This window comes from Malaya genurostris, chromosome 3, assembly GCF_030247185.1.
Source record: "Malaya genurostris strain Urasoe2022 chromosome 3, Malgen_1.1, whole genome shotgun sequence".
NCBI lineage: Eukaryota > Metazoa > Arthropoda > Insecta > Diptera > Culicidae > Malaya > Malaya genurostris.
Genome location: NC_080572.1, coordinates 126,697,697 through 126,713,002, shown reverse-complemented (window position 1 = coordinate 126,713,002; position 15,306 = coordinate 126,697,697). Strand labels below are relative to the sequence as shown.

General features: G+C 35.5%; 1 protein-coding gene across 11 annotated transcripts in view; it reads right to left on the bottom strand.

Moving 5' to 3' along the window:
* Window positions 1-15,306, bottom strand: part of LOC131437545 (unconventional myosin-XVIIIa) — a 146,192-nt gene that overhangs the window by 30,522 nt on the left and 100,364 nt on the right. For 10 of the 11 annotated variants that reach the window (XR_009230773.1, XR_009230774.1, XR_009230776.1 and 7 more), the window contains 2 exons: window positions 14,234-14,368; window positions 13,822-14,049 (listed from right to left, as the gene is read on the bottom strand). Coding sequence is in view for 5 of the 11 variants with exons in the window: in XM_058606957.1 (XP_058462940.1) it covers window positions 13,822-14,049; window positions 14,234-14,368 (363 nt within the window). In the remaining 6 variants the exon portion in view is untranslated. Of the gene's footprint in view, window positions 1-6,333; window positions 8,931-13,821; window positions 14,050-14,233; window positions 14,369-15,306 lie in introns of those variants that run through there. The other variant, XR_009230778.1, reaches the window with a different exon arrangement.

Sequence of the window (15,306 nt, the reverse complement as noted above, 5' to 3'; positions counted from 1 at the left end):
GTATCACATCAGCTCTATTCACTTTGCCAAAGAAGTGGACTGAATCGAGCCATCACGGGTGCACCGAACTCGAGAAATTGAACAGATTTCGAGAGACGTAGAGACACGTTTGGATATTTAAAATACATCACACGAGGAGACAGATGGTTATTTTTACTCATGGTGTTAACTTATATTTTCTTGATAGTAATTGAAGTAATAGTATAATAAAGCATGTTTTCAGCAGACACCATGCTAGTATATATGCTGTGGATACAGAAAATGCATTAGAAGATTACTGTCTGCACAAGTTCTAGAGATGCTATAATTAGAAAACTCGCTTTAACACCAGAAGCGTTGTAAAATAATCGCAGTCTCTTACCAAAAGTTGTTTGTCTGCAGTTCCTGTTTTTTAGTATTCATTATCTGTCGGGTATATGTTCAATGATATCTAATATTCAATATAAATACAAGCTTATTCGCATTTTAGTGTACAAGAGTGAAATGTTTTCACTCACTTTCACCATCATTACACTCACGGAAAGTGAAAAATAAAAATTTATTTTTCGCTTTGATTAAACAATTGCGAGAATGATACAAATCTAATAAATCAAAATCAAATGTTAAGTCAAACGGAAGCAATCAAAGTTCACTCCATGATACATCACTCCGCCTAGGAATTCGATAAACCGCATTTGAAGTCTACTCTAATGAATTCGACATTCGACTGAGTGGTAGATTCAACAACTGCAATTCAAAATTCACATTTTTGATTTGAAGTTTGCAATTTGAAATAGAGGGTTAAGTTTCACATCGAAATGTAGCATCCTGTTTTTGATTTGGTCTAGCCAAGGATGAAGGCTTCCGAGTTACATACATTAGTGTCTAGACGTTAGCTAGGCTACGTTACCCAAATGAACACTGGTCGCTGAGAGCCGAGACTGTTATAGAAATAATAGGTACTTGGAAGAAATGTACTTAGCCTAGTCACCAATCAAGTATTGGTCCGAGTGTTTCCGTTCAAACGTCCTCAGTGTTGTTGTTTAAGCATCTGCATGGTTGATTACTTGAAGATTCGAACATAGATGGGTAGTTGTTTGTTGTCGTCTGAGTGTACGCGTCTCTAGACATTAAAGTGATTGTAAGCAGAGTGACGACAACTGTTCGTTTGGAATAGACATGTTTGACACTATCGTTCTGAACGAGCAAACGACATGTCAAATGCAATATAAACCTTTTTTTTGATGTTTTGAGTTGTTACTAACATTACGGATGAGATGTCGTCACTCTGCTTACAGACACTCTAATAAACGGAAGCTAAAGCTTTGTTTCTATAAAACTTTTCGCAATAGAAAAGTTCTGCAATCACTGTGAAAACCGACTTTTGAACCGAGGCCCGTAGAACCGATTGTCATATATCATTCGACTCAGTTCGTCGAGTACGCAAAATGTCTGCGTGTATGTATGTGTGTATATGGAGTTTTTGATGTGCAACACATTTTTTTTTATATAGGGGTGCAAATCTGGAAACTCAAGAAAATATACACGTTCAATTGTGGTCAGGATTTAAACACTTACAGCTCAGTCTATTTTGCATAAATATTTCATCATTTGATTGGAAATATTTCTAAGTTTCGATTTGAATGTATCAAGCCACGTATTTCAATTATAAATGACTGAAAATTTGAATAATATCTAACAGTGTCCTATTTTGTCTGCTGAAAATCTCCGATACACCGGATTTCCCTGCCATAGAGGACGCTTTTGAAGCAGTAAGCGATATATCAATGGGAAAGTACCGCTCTGATTGGTCAATCGATGCAAAAGCAAAGCTGTTGGAAGCACGCAAATCTATAAATAGAAGCGAAATTATAGCTAACGTTTCGGTCCTACGCGTAGCATGCTAAAGACCATAAAACGATTTGAAGCTTTAATTGGTATGCTCTGATCTTGTGTCATGCAAGCTCGGTTGAAATTCCATGCTATGTCGTTTCGCCTGAGAAATTGACAACAACCCAGGATAAATTTTGAGTGCTTAAGATTAATTTCTAAATTATATGAGATGAACTCGATTGATAATGAGAAAAAGTTTATCGCTTCAGCCGAAATCGCAGAATGGTAGAGAAACTTAACGCTATAGAAATAACTGTGCATACAAAACTTGAACACAAGATTGGCGAAGAGAAGCCTAAATATCGAAATCGCAAGTATGTACAAACATATAATTGCATACATTTGGGATATAGGTGTAATTTATGTCAGTTACAAAAATTAAATCTGAATTTTATAGAAAGAAAGGCCACCCCAGCAGTGTTTTACTCGTATTTCAAATATACAAAAAATAGAATGGCACCGTAGATCAGTTTTAAATTTGACAGAAGAACTGCTAGAATAAATAAAACTAGAACGGCTTGCTGGAGATACGTTTGTTCCAGTTTCTGTTCTATTATAGATCTTCCATACAGAACTTCTAGCTGCTGAATTTGCTCTAATTTCGTCGGCTATCTATCAAACAAATACAAATCAAGACAAACGATGTTCGGCGTAGATTCCTAATCAAGATCAATCTAAGCAGACTCTCGTGCAATTGCGGATTCAAAAGTGTGACGATTGATTGAACTGTTTGATTGTAGATCATTAGAAATTTTGGTTGCCTTGTTCCACATCAATGGCTCGAACAACACCATGGGGCTGATCCTTGTAGTTTTTGCAATAACGGAAATGGCTGGGCTGATTTTCACAAACTTAGATTTAAATGAATTGGCTTATGATTCTATACAAAACTTCTGAATTTCATCTTAATCCGAATTATAGGGTAAAGTGTGTTAAAAATTGTATACCATAACTTAAAAGGGTGAATCAAAAAACTTAAACCAGTTTAGACCTCAAAACTACTCCATTCGATAGTCATTATCAGCAGACGGTAAAAAAAACTGATTCCGGTTATCCTGGTTCCCGGCTTCCGATTTTAGAAGCACCGGAAATAGTGGTCATATTTTCATAAATGGATCTCACTCACTTTTCTCAGCGATGGTTTGACCAATTTTCACAAACTTAGATTCAAATGAAATGTGGTCCATGTGGCCCCATACAAAGTTCCTAAATTTCATTTTGATCCGACTTCCGGTTCCGGAACTACAGGGTGATATGCACCAAAAATGTGAAAATATTGTCACTCACTTTTCTCCGAGATGGCTGAACCGATTTTTATAAACTTAAATTCAAATGAAAGGTCTTATGGTCTCATACAAAGTTCCGGAATTTCATTTAAATCCAACTTCCGGTTCCGGAATTACAGATTGATATGCACAAATGTGAAAATAATGTCACTCACTTTTCTCGAAGATGACTGAATCGATTTTCACAAACTCAAATTCAAATGATAGGCTTCCGGTTCCGGAATTATATGTTGAAGTGTGGTTAAAATTTATACCCGTTTAGGGCGAAACAAAAAGAGGAAAACAAATTCTAAATCGCCATCAAAACTGCTCCAATCGGTAGTCATTAGACGGCCAAACAGAGCGATTTTGGTTATTGCTTCAAGAATCGAAGAAAATTATTTTGAAGAATACCACCGTGTATTATATGTTAGTATGACTGATATGAGAAGGCATCACTACATCACTAGGTGGATTATAACAGTTTTTTTTATAATATACCGAATTTCACGAATATGTATACCATGTATCAATTCCTGAAATTGTAGGCTTCTAAGACATGGAAGCAGGAACACAGGGGATCTTTTCTTGACTAACTTTTATTTTGCCACACGGAACGACCGAAATTAGCTCTGCGCCTAATTCGTATTACTGTTTTTGAATTAGTTGATTCTAACAACAAAATTTCCAAAATAACTATAAAATTAGTTAAAATGTAGAATTTACTGTGCTGAAAAAAGCTCTTATTTTTAGAGAATGTGTTTAGTTGGCGAATATTCTGGACACAAACCAGCAATATTTCAATCCAACACGAAATTCTCATTGACAACTAATTTCGTTATTAAAATCAGAAACTTTGATTCTATTTATCTAACACCGTCATTACTGAAGGACAGCAGTGTCAAAGCAAAACAATCCATTAAAAAGCTAAAAGGGACAGTCTTGTTGAAACTGCTCGCAAATTGTTTAGATGTTTTTCGCATGTGTTACGATATATCCCTATATAATTTTCTAAACCGATATGTAAAAATGACGTAAACTGTTAGTGGAAAGTGTATTTATTCAGAATTTGTGCGCACTTGAAGCGATTGTGCGTAATAATGTTTTTACGCGGAGCAGTGATGTGAATTTCGAATGTTTCACTCTAATTGTGATGAAGTTTTTTTGTATCTTCAAACCTTCCGAGCTGCGCCGTCCGGTGTACTATTTGTATTCGGTTTTTGTTTTCCGAGTGCTCAAAGTTTTCAGTGAGAATGAAGAAACAGTGATTTAGAAGAAAAAAAATTCAAAAAGATGTTTACGTTTCGTTTATGTCTTTTTCTCCAACACAACATCGTATTTATACCTGCCAATATAGAAAAGACAACCGCGTCTGAATTTTTTTCGGCAGTAGTGTGCCATCTAGTGGCTAGTAGTCATTAAGGTGTTACCGTTTCGGTGACAGGGCGCCATATAGCTGCAGATTGCAGAAGCCAATTCAACCATTCATATTGGTTGAAAACAACATTATATTTCTTTAATTCAACTAAAAAATTAGTTGACTGGATATGAAGTGTGCCTTAGTTAAGAAATGACAGTACGTTTAATTTGTGAATTCAACTAAAAAAAATAGTCATTTCAACAAATATTTTATTATTATTAAGGGAATGAGAATAAAAAATCTAAATCAGCAAAAGTAAGATTTTTTTAGTTGTCTCAAAAAATAACTAACTAAAATCAGCAAATCAACTAAATTTTTCGCGAAAATGCTGATTTCGGTCGTTCCGTGCACCGAAAGCCACCTGGCTTCTAGGATGGTTATGTCCGGAGAAAGATGAGAAGCGCTAACAATTTTTCAGCTGACCCTAGCCTTTCATTGTCAAACCTTATAATTGAAAGTAAAAATCTATGTAAATAGAACAGCGAAATGAAATTTCTTTTGTTAAAAGTTTTTCGCGTTCTTCAAATGGAAAACTACACTGAATTCTTGAACACGATAGATATTCATGTGTCTTTGAATAGTTCACAGTATCATTAAACGTAAACCTATTTTACTCATTATACTATGTTCAAAATACGCCAGATTGAAATTGATTGATCTCTTCAATAAAATGCGATTTTCAACGTTTTTTCGTTCATCATCTTCTTTCCAATGTACTGGACACTTTGACATAAGGAAGTCAAATGTTCAAAATTAAATATACGTTCCCGTCATTACAAGGAAAAGAGGAACATATTGCTGTTGAGCTCAACACGCGTTTGATAGTTGCAACGAAACGTTGGCATGGTGCCAAATTTAATATTGCTTAGCTGTTAGGGTCTGCCTGTCTGTTAGGGTTCGAGTGTAATGCAAACAAATTAATCCATTTCACTCATTTATGATCACATCGCGCTTACAATCGAGATGAAGAGTGGATATTTTTGTAAGTAGGAGTCTTTCAACTAAACCTTACGTAGCAGGGTTTCACGATTTTTTTTTTAATCAAGGCAATCGTCAGCTCCATTTTCTATCTCATACATACAAAAAAAACATTGATTAAAGTGAAATGAAAATATCTTTGTTTAATGCGTTTGCTCAAAGGATAAGATGAACATAGATGCATTCATTTCGAATAATCGCGTCGAAGTTTTATTCAATAGCTTAGGTTACAATTTTGTGCTCTTACCATATACAAAGGCTATGCAATCACAAAATAGTCTGTGAGTGTAACAAAAGCAAAGGCCCCGGAACGAACAAAAAAAAGTATTCATTCAGTTTTGTCCGAGATGGTTGAACCATTTTCAACAATATAATATTCAGATGAAACCTTCCACTGTGCCATAAAAATATTAAATGGAGTCATTTCACTTCACTGCGAGATGACTACACCTATTTTCACAAATTTATACAAATTTCAAATATTAGGTTTTACGATACAGCGTAAAATTTGTGAAATTCATTCAGATCCGACTTCTGGTTCCAGAAATACAGGGTGTGAAAAAAAAAACTTCAATTTCAAAAGTATACTTAAAAAATGAAGATGTGAAGTTATTTTGGTGATGAAATTTATTAAAAGAAACGAGAAATCATCTAGCTCAGTTCACTCAAATGATAAGACAAATAAGGAAGCACAGACTAATATGGGAATGTTCACCCTGCCGATTTAAAAACGCAAAATAATAAGTGCTTAAGTGTAAGAATATGAATCAGTAAAAACCTACGAATATTCAGACTTACTTCTGCGTCATCCACGATCGTGACGTTGTCGTCATCCATGCAATCGTGAAACGTGTCCTTACTGATGGATGACATACGAGAACTTGATCTCGACAGAGAAGGTTGAGTTTTCAGAAGTTTCATTCCACGAGACATAATGCTCGAAACGCTCTTCGAACGATAAGTTCCACATAACTCTTGTACGGCGTCGGTCTCTTTATTACTTTTACCAAACTTTTTCCATTCTTGTGTAACATGATCAGTGCGTTTGAGGAAATGCTCTATTTTGTCGCTAAGATAGTCTGGCGTAGCTGATTTTTCCATAGATGCTGATAATGATCGTATCGATGATCGCCTCCGCGGTATCTCCAAAGAGCCATAATCGTTAAGTGGCATATGATCGTTCACCTCGAATGATTGCGATAGCATCCTTCGCGGTGTCACCGATCGTGACGATTGCCACGAATCATAATTGCTTAATACAGATGATGATCTTGTAGTATACTGAGAATATGGTGAGGATGATCGAGAAACTAGTGACGATTCTCTCGATAATTCACCCAGCGTACTATCTCGAGAAATGGTAAGCGAAAGTGGAAGTTCGTTAAGTTTTCCCCAGCTTCGCCGGCGATCCTTATCCAAAGACAATTCTTTTGGGAAATTATAGCTACTTTGAATGACGGTGGGTTTTAGAACCAAATTTGTCGCTGCTCCGAGATCAATTGTCTTCGACCTATAAGCAGGAAGTATTGGTCGAGTGCTATTATTTCGAACAGTTTGCTCGTTTGGATTCAAAATAGAGGAATCTAATTTGTTTGAGCTATTGGTAATCAATGACGTAGTATCTAAAGACTTGGCGGAGTTCTCTTCATGTGAGCCAACTGTCAAGTCTTCATCATTTACAGCTATTGTTGGTGTGGAATTTGCATGTTCCGGTATCTTAATATCGATCGGATCTAGTAATTTAGGTTTGGGAATTTCATTGGCAGAGTCCTTGGAATCTGTATCCAGCACAGTTTTCTCGTTTTCTACCGCTGCTTGAACCGTGGTTTCGCTAGGTTCTGGTTTTGCTTTAACTATTCTTTTTTTCACAACTTTTACTGTCTTCTCCTCACCACCTTCATTGTTAGATGTAGAGTCCAATGCCGATTTGATCACTGTTCTTTTAACGATTTTCTTAACAATTTTCTTGACTTTCACTGGCGGAGGCGATGTAGTAGATCGTTCAGTTACCTCGCTAGAAAGTACCGTATTTGTAAGCAATTTCGTTTCGTTTTCAGTTGGATTTTTTATGAGGCCATTTTGAATAATGGCTTCTTTACTACCTTCGGATATATACTTGGGTGTAAAGTTAGAACTATTCTTCACACTCGATTTACCTTTTGAATAAGCTTCAGCACTAAAAGATACATTATTCGCATCTCCTCTTTTGCTGATCATATTTTCTGCTGGCATAGTGTGTATCATGTTTTCTATAGACTCCGTAGAGACTGAACTCGTAGCAACTGGAGCTTGTAAATTATTTGATTTCTCCTCATTGTTATTCTCATCAGTGACTTTTGTTTTCGTATCCTTGATTAAGTTTGCCGTGGCAGGCATGTCGGTGAAACTAATAGTAGGTTTGTCCTTGTTCGAAGACGGTTTGATAAAATTTCTCCATGTCACTTTTGGTTTGGTGTCATCACAATTTTGCTCGAATTTAGAAATACTATCGCTAAGTAGTGAGCTTTTTTTCACAACTGGGGGTGGCTTCTTTGTAACTGAAGCTTCCAATTTCAAGGAGGATTTTGATAGTGTGTTTGACGAAGAAGTAAATAATGTGGATGATGAAGGTGATAGTATAGGTTTCGATTCGTTGTTGGTTTGAAGAAATTTTCCATTGTTAAATGGTCGTCCGTTTGTTTCAAGGTTGCTTAAATCGGGCATAGTCTTGGAGTTACATATCGTTTCACTTCCAATTGATATGGTCGAATTCGTGGTTGGTCGTTGGACAGCACTGGTTGACGGCGAAGACGCCGGAATGACGGTGATAGGACGCATTCCCTTCTGGATTGTTAGCCTGTTTCACGCATACCTAATTTTTAAACGAATGATTTACAACTTTCCCTAAATGCAATATTTATTTCTTCAAACTGGTAGGATGACACAGTTCAACTATTACGCACAATGTTCAACTTTGCCAAAAGAAAAACTCGGTATACTTTCACTTCTTCTTTATGATAGGTTAGTAATTAGTAGCTTCCGCCTTCAAAAAAAATCATTCAAGAAAGTATATTTAATCGATTTTAGCAGTTACAGAAAATCAGTGGTTTCGATCAAAATAAAAAGGGTCTCTCAAGAAGTTTTTCGCAAATTCGAACACACGGAAGTATAACGATGATCATCACTTGAGAGGACGACGTATATTCAAAATTCGAGCATTTATATAATACTAATTGGAAAATCAGAGCGCCACAGACGTGAACGTCGATTCACACTTTTCCTTTCACATAGGAGCTGCGACCGAACAAACTTCGCTGCACTCGTTAACGATTGCTTCTATCACACTGACCGAGCAAAATAACGAAAAAGAAAACAAAAACCCAAAACAAAATTTTAAGAGATCTGCACGCTAGAGCAACCAACTGAGAACTGCTCGTCGCCGGCATACAAAATATCTTCACCACACAAATTTTGTTAGTCGTAGTCTGTATTTTCTTATTTTTTTATCATTCTTTGGCAATATTCCTTTGTCGTCTTTTTCCCCACAACGAAATTGCTATGCGCGAACGCGCTTTTCGCATTTCGTACATTCGATGAGTATTTTTAAAATTTGAACCAACTCGCGCATACTAATTGTCGTCTCATTAGGTTGCAAACAACAAAATCGGTTTTACGAAAATCTGATGCCGATGGGAATGTGACGAAAGAAGCAGCCAGCGTAAACAGGTGGCAAATAAAAATAATATGAAACAGACTTTTTAGAATATTTATATGCGTTTATGAAACACGCGACCGATTCACGATCAGCTGTTGACTTTGATTCAGTACCTACTATATGTTACCCCACGTTTACCGTGTTCTTAAACGCACGTGAGAGACCATGTTAAGCGGAAATTTTCCGCATCGTGATCATCTTTAATTATCTTTTTCGTTTACTATCTTTTTCGCTTACTAGAATTATCAGAAGTCAGGAAATTGAAGCAATACAGTTTTAGTAGATTTTGATCTATTATTTATAAATTTTGGGTTGTTGTTTAAAGTCAAATCTACGAATTTTCACGAATAAAATTCGACATTTTGTTGGTCCTTGTAGCTGTAAAACCTCCTCAAAGTAACAAAAAAACGAAAAGGAAAACGTTGGGTGTTTTATATGTAGTAAGAGTATGGGAAAAATTTAAAATTAATTGGTGAAGTAGTCTTTAAATAACGATGAATGCGGACTTTTAAAAGGTGCTTCCGAGAAAAACGCGTTCGAAGGTTATTGTCTATAAAATCAAAGGAAACAATTTATTTTTCTAGGGGCGGGTAGGGTAAAACACATAATATCACATTTTTTCTTTATATTTTATTGTAATAAAACATTTCAAGAATGTTTTGTCAAATTTTCATGACAATCGAAGCCGAACTCTTGGGACTTTTTGTCGAGCTCTTGCCTCTTCGCATTATGAGATAAGAAAAGATAGACCCATAACTTTCAGGGTTTCGTTCCGTTAGGCTTTAAAATTAAACAAAACAACATTCTTTAAATCTTTTGCTATAAGAAAACACAAAAAACTGATTTTTCTAACCCCTACCCGCCCCTTGATTTGTTTTTAACGTCCTATTTTAAACTCTCTGTTGAATTTTTAAGAATGCTTGAGGATACGAAAAAGTAGAGTTTATGCCATGTGATTTGGTTTATTGAGGTTTTATGTTGACCCTATGTTGGAAATCAAGTAGGCTGCTAGATTGACATAGGGGTAGATGGGATAAAACGTACCCACTAAGAAAATATTTGCCAGATGGAAGATTTTCCAATATTATTCATTAAATTGATAACTTATAACACACGGATCAATAAGTCCCGAGACTAACAATGGAAACAACATTTTGTTTGCAATATTTTTTTTAATCATCAACATAATCAGCTTTTAGGGTGATACAATGGTTCCAACGTATTTTTTTTTCGATAAACTGCTTTCTGAATCGTCGACTCGTTGCTGTTTTTGTTCCATCGAAAGCAATCGCGGCACCCACTTGGAAAAAACCTTTTTCATGCTCACTTTTTCATGACGGATAGTAAATACACTTCCATATAATATCTGTGTCATCTCAGCAATCTCACGGAGCTTCACTTTACGATCTTTCATTATAATTTTTGTCACTTCACTCACATTTTCCGGTGTAACGGCTTCCACAGGTCTACCCGAGCGTTCCGCGTCATATGTGTCGGTACGACCACGTTTAAACTCGGCGAACCACCGACAAATCGTTGCTTTTGATGGACAAGAGTCCGAATAACATTTTTCAATCCATTGTTTCGCTTGCACGGTGTTTTTACCCATTAAAAAACAATGTTCTATCAAAACACGGAACTCGGTTTTTTCAATTTTTTAAACAAACTACAAAACGACTTCACTCCAATCTCGATAACTCAGCTGTTTCTGGTCGGATCGACTTAAAATTTTGACCCGTTTCAAGCAAAGGTTAGTACTCTAGAAAGATGTGGTTACTGGTTTACTACGAGTGCCATCTCTGCTTTAGTCTCGGGACTTATTGATCCATGTGTTACATAATTTTTGTAAGCGAATTCTTCAGCATTCTGCCCCACACAATTCGAGTCATTTTGCCCCCAAAAACAAAAGACGAAAATTTTAACGATTTATTCCAAATAGTTGCAAATACATCGTCTGTATTAGAACTAATTTTAGAAACACGAATTGGCAAAAAAGTTTACTGATTGCATAATTGAAATCGTCTTCCTCATTGTAGAAAATTACTATGGAACGAACATTAAAGATTATATATGACAGATTATTATTTTTCCAGATATGATTGAACCGTCACTACCAAAATTTTTTAGTAATCTGTTGTTATGACGGACTTTCAGTTTCATTAAAATTTCTGTGAAAAAAATTGGTAGCTTTTGAGAAAAACAAAAGGTGCATTTTGCCTCGGGGTGCTTTTTACCCCATCTTTCCCTAATTTGACATCATCGATAGTCTCTCACAGATGGTGACTTTTCGGTATCAGTAGAACTATTGATCTTCATTTAAATCACAGTTAGAGTTATTGTTGCAGTATTATGGAAATAATAAATATGAAATAATACATAATAATATGAAAAATCGGAGGAACGGGTATAGCGTGATGGGTAAGATGATGCCTTTCACGCTGGTCATCTAGGTTCGATTCCCAACCCCGCACATAGGGTCAGAAAATTTTTCTGGCCCGAAGAGGTGAATGACCACAATGTTAAAACCTATATAATCAAAAAAAAATAAACATATTTCAAGCACTTATTCGTGGTATATAATTAAATGATTGATCCATTGAAACGTAGTTTTCTGCGCAAAAAATTGTTCTTCCTTTTTTGGGAGATCGACGAATTGTGTTTCCGAAAAGATTATTTTTAAAGTCGATTCGACTGACCTGTGGGATTACGTAACGCTTTCGACCACTTGATCGAGATCCTGACAGGGTGGTACTAGATTTCGACTGGTGCGGTAGGAATTGTCAAATAAAAATAAACAGACCTATATCAGACCCTGTCAGCTTGGAGCGAAATCTTCAGTTCAGCAACGCCATCGAACGGCATTACATTCAACATTATGTCAATTGTATGGGTGCGCAGTGCTGCTATTTTGGCGCGCACGAATTTGACATTTCTCTCTCCTACTTTTATGTACGAGATTCGATGTGGACTCGCCTGAGGGCGCCATGTTCGCAAAAAAGGATGTTGCCAATGATTTGTTCGGAAAATGAGGGAGCTGGATATCTTGTTAATATGATGTCTTTGCCTATATACATTGCAATAACGAGAAAATGAAACTATAAATTATTGTTTGGATATTTTCGATTACATTTATTCAGTTCGAGTACTGAAAAGAAAGAAAATGTATGTATTAAGAAATTTGGTTTGGAATAATTTGATCACATTTCTGTAGTTTAAATCAATTGAGACGCCGATGCTTATCCACAATCTAAAGATAAACTTTGGAAATTATTGTTGCATTGTTGTATTGTTGCAAGTCAAATGCAATTTACGTCGTCCGTATGTGTAGTTTTAATCAAAGGCTTTTAGGTTCTCAGCTTGTAGCATTGTAGTATTGATAGTCTATCTAAGTACTGTTGAAGAGTCAAATTTGCGTACTTATCATGAGATTGCGAGATGGTGATGCTTTTGACATATTCCATATATTTTGAACACGTTTGGAAAACAGTTTCAGTTTACTTGAGCTTAAACGACTACTGACAATAAATCCTTACAAATATGAAAAGACATTATTGTTTTGTAGTTTTGTGTTATTGTATGCATCTTTCAATTGATATGACTTTTAAACAGTCCGACTCAAACATAATACGCCAAACCCCAAGTTGGCGATTTACCAATTAATTCGACCTTCGATACGAGAACTTGAAGGTTTGCTTAAGGAGCAAATGTATCTTGATATCAAGCGCGTGCATTTATTTCAATGCAACAAGACAAATAGTGTTGTTTACATCCAGGTTTATAAAGAGTTGGATGCAAATCAATTCGCTAATAACAATAACATACCAGTAGATATGGAAGATAGTGCTATAGAAGTGAGTGTACATGATCTACCCTCAAGTATATGTGATCCTTTTATTCGAAAAACTATGTCTCAGTATGGAGAGATACTATCAAAAAAGGAAAGTGTAAGACCTTGTCATAATTAATAACAAACCATTCTCTTGCTGACGTACATATGTTGTTGAAATGTATTATTATTGTAAGTATATTTCATCCCCACTTTAACCATATGGTCTTTCGCCGAAGGAATTGTTGAAATGTTATTCCAGCTCTCTGATATTGAAAAATAAACTAAAATGGTAGGCTTAGCCCCACTTCCCCTAATTAAATTTTTGTTGTTCGTTTTGATATAAAGCCAACAGCATCTTTTTTTACTTATTTTAGTGTAAGCACCTAACGGAAAACACAGAGGCTTACGCCACAATGGTGAGCATATTACTCTAGAATCCTGCTATAATAGCATCAACAAGTTATTTTGCTTAATTTTTCTTTATATATTTGGTATATATAGTTGTTATACCATATAAACTATTTTACCCTATTGCCAGATACTGAGAAAGAATACAAATTGTGAGAATTTGTTTTTGCCCAAACTATACGCAATTAGTAAATCCCTTTATTGTACGTCTATAAGATTAAGCTTTGTCACAACTGAAACAATGATATTCAGTTTTTCACATTCATCTCAACTATTCCAAACGTCGTTAAATAATATTTTACTAGCATCACGTATCTCCAGTACAAAAAGGGAAAAATTTCAAAGAAGCACTTACCTTCAATTCCAGTTTGGAGTTTTCCGCCTTAAGATTATTTCGATCACTTTCAACTTTATCCAGCTTTGCTTTCAACAGTTGTAATTCAGTAGTCGCTATCTTCAATTGCTCCTCGGTACGATGCACATTCAACAGAGGCGTAACCCTTACTAACAACCGCCACCAGGGCCACTCACGAACTTTTAGAAAAGCTCGTACGTTACGTTGGATGCATTTGACCGCGAGTTCCTGTACGAAATGGTAAAAAGATTAATATTTAATTCAATTCAATTGTGGATACAAGTAATATCCATCCAAGTTCATCAGATATCGCTCGCTTTCACACATAACCGTCATATGTCATATCCGCCCATGTGCGAAGAATTTCGGAAGCAGAAGCAATTTTGTAAAATATATAATATGTGTTAGTTACCTGAACTCTTCTTTGAGCTAACCGTTTTCTAGCCAAATGACCACGGCTAAATGCTTGCAGTTGAATGATACGGTCCGATAGTAGTTCATCGCGCTTCGCTTCCAGCTGATTCAGAACACCCGATCGGAAAAGAACCTGTGTAAGTAAAAAATAATAATAATGAATGTTGATATTGAAAGCGAAACTATGAAATATTCTCATTCATCAGGTAGTGAAACTGTTCTTATAAAATAATTATGTTCATCACTTGCAGCACTTGAAAATTTATGTCTATTTGCTGAAAACGATTAAAATTTCAATTGATGATTGGAAGATATTTCAATAGTTACGGAGATTACTTGCCGCATATTCTAGGGTTTTTAACCCCGGTCTTACACAGATGCTGTGAATAAATTGAAGTATTGGAATAAATTTAAAATATCGATTCTGGAAAAGGTGCGGCCCCTCACCCGAATTTACCATAGTATATGTATATTCTTTAAAGTGCATTAGATTCGTCAGCAACATTCTTGAAAAAGGAATAAGAAGCGAGCCATTTTGCAGGTGGAAAAAAGCCCTGCATTTGGGATTTACAGCTGAATTCTAGCGTTGCATTTCTTCATCATCAGAGTTTAATGTTAGGATTATAGGCAGTTTTTAGGTAAAAAAACGTTGCTAAAACGTTGTATTTTACTACCATTTTGAAGCATAAAATGTCCTGATTCGATGAAGGAATTGAAAAACAAAGAATGAAGAATTAAAATTAAATTAAAACAATACTATTCAATTACATTTCGTTTATGTTTCAATACACTAATAGTAAAAAAATATTTATTATTTCAATAAGAATTTAATTAATATCAACTGAATAATTGGTTAAAACGTCTGATACACTTGTTGCTCTCATGCATATAGGTAAGTACAGAAGGAGAATGTTATTGCTCAGTTGTACCAAGGAAACTATATCGTAAAGTTTCATTTTCCATATGGGGTATGTCATCCAAAGTAACAATTCGAATGTCTTCCGGTTTTAATTATAATTGAATAGGGTTTTGTAATTGATTTATGACATATATAACAGATCGGCTGAAAAG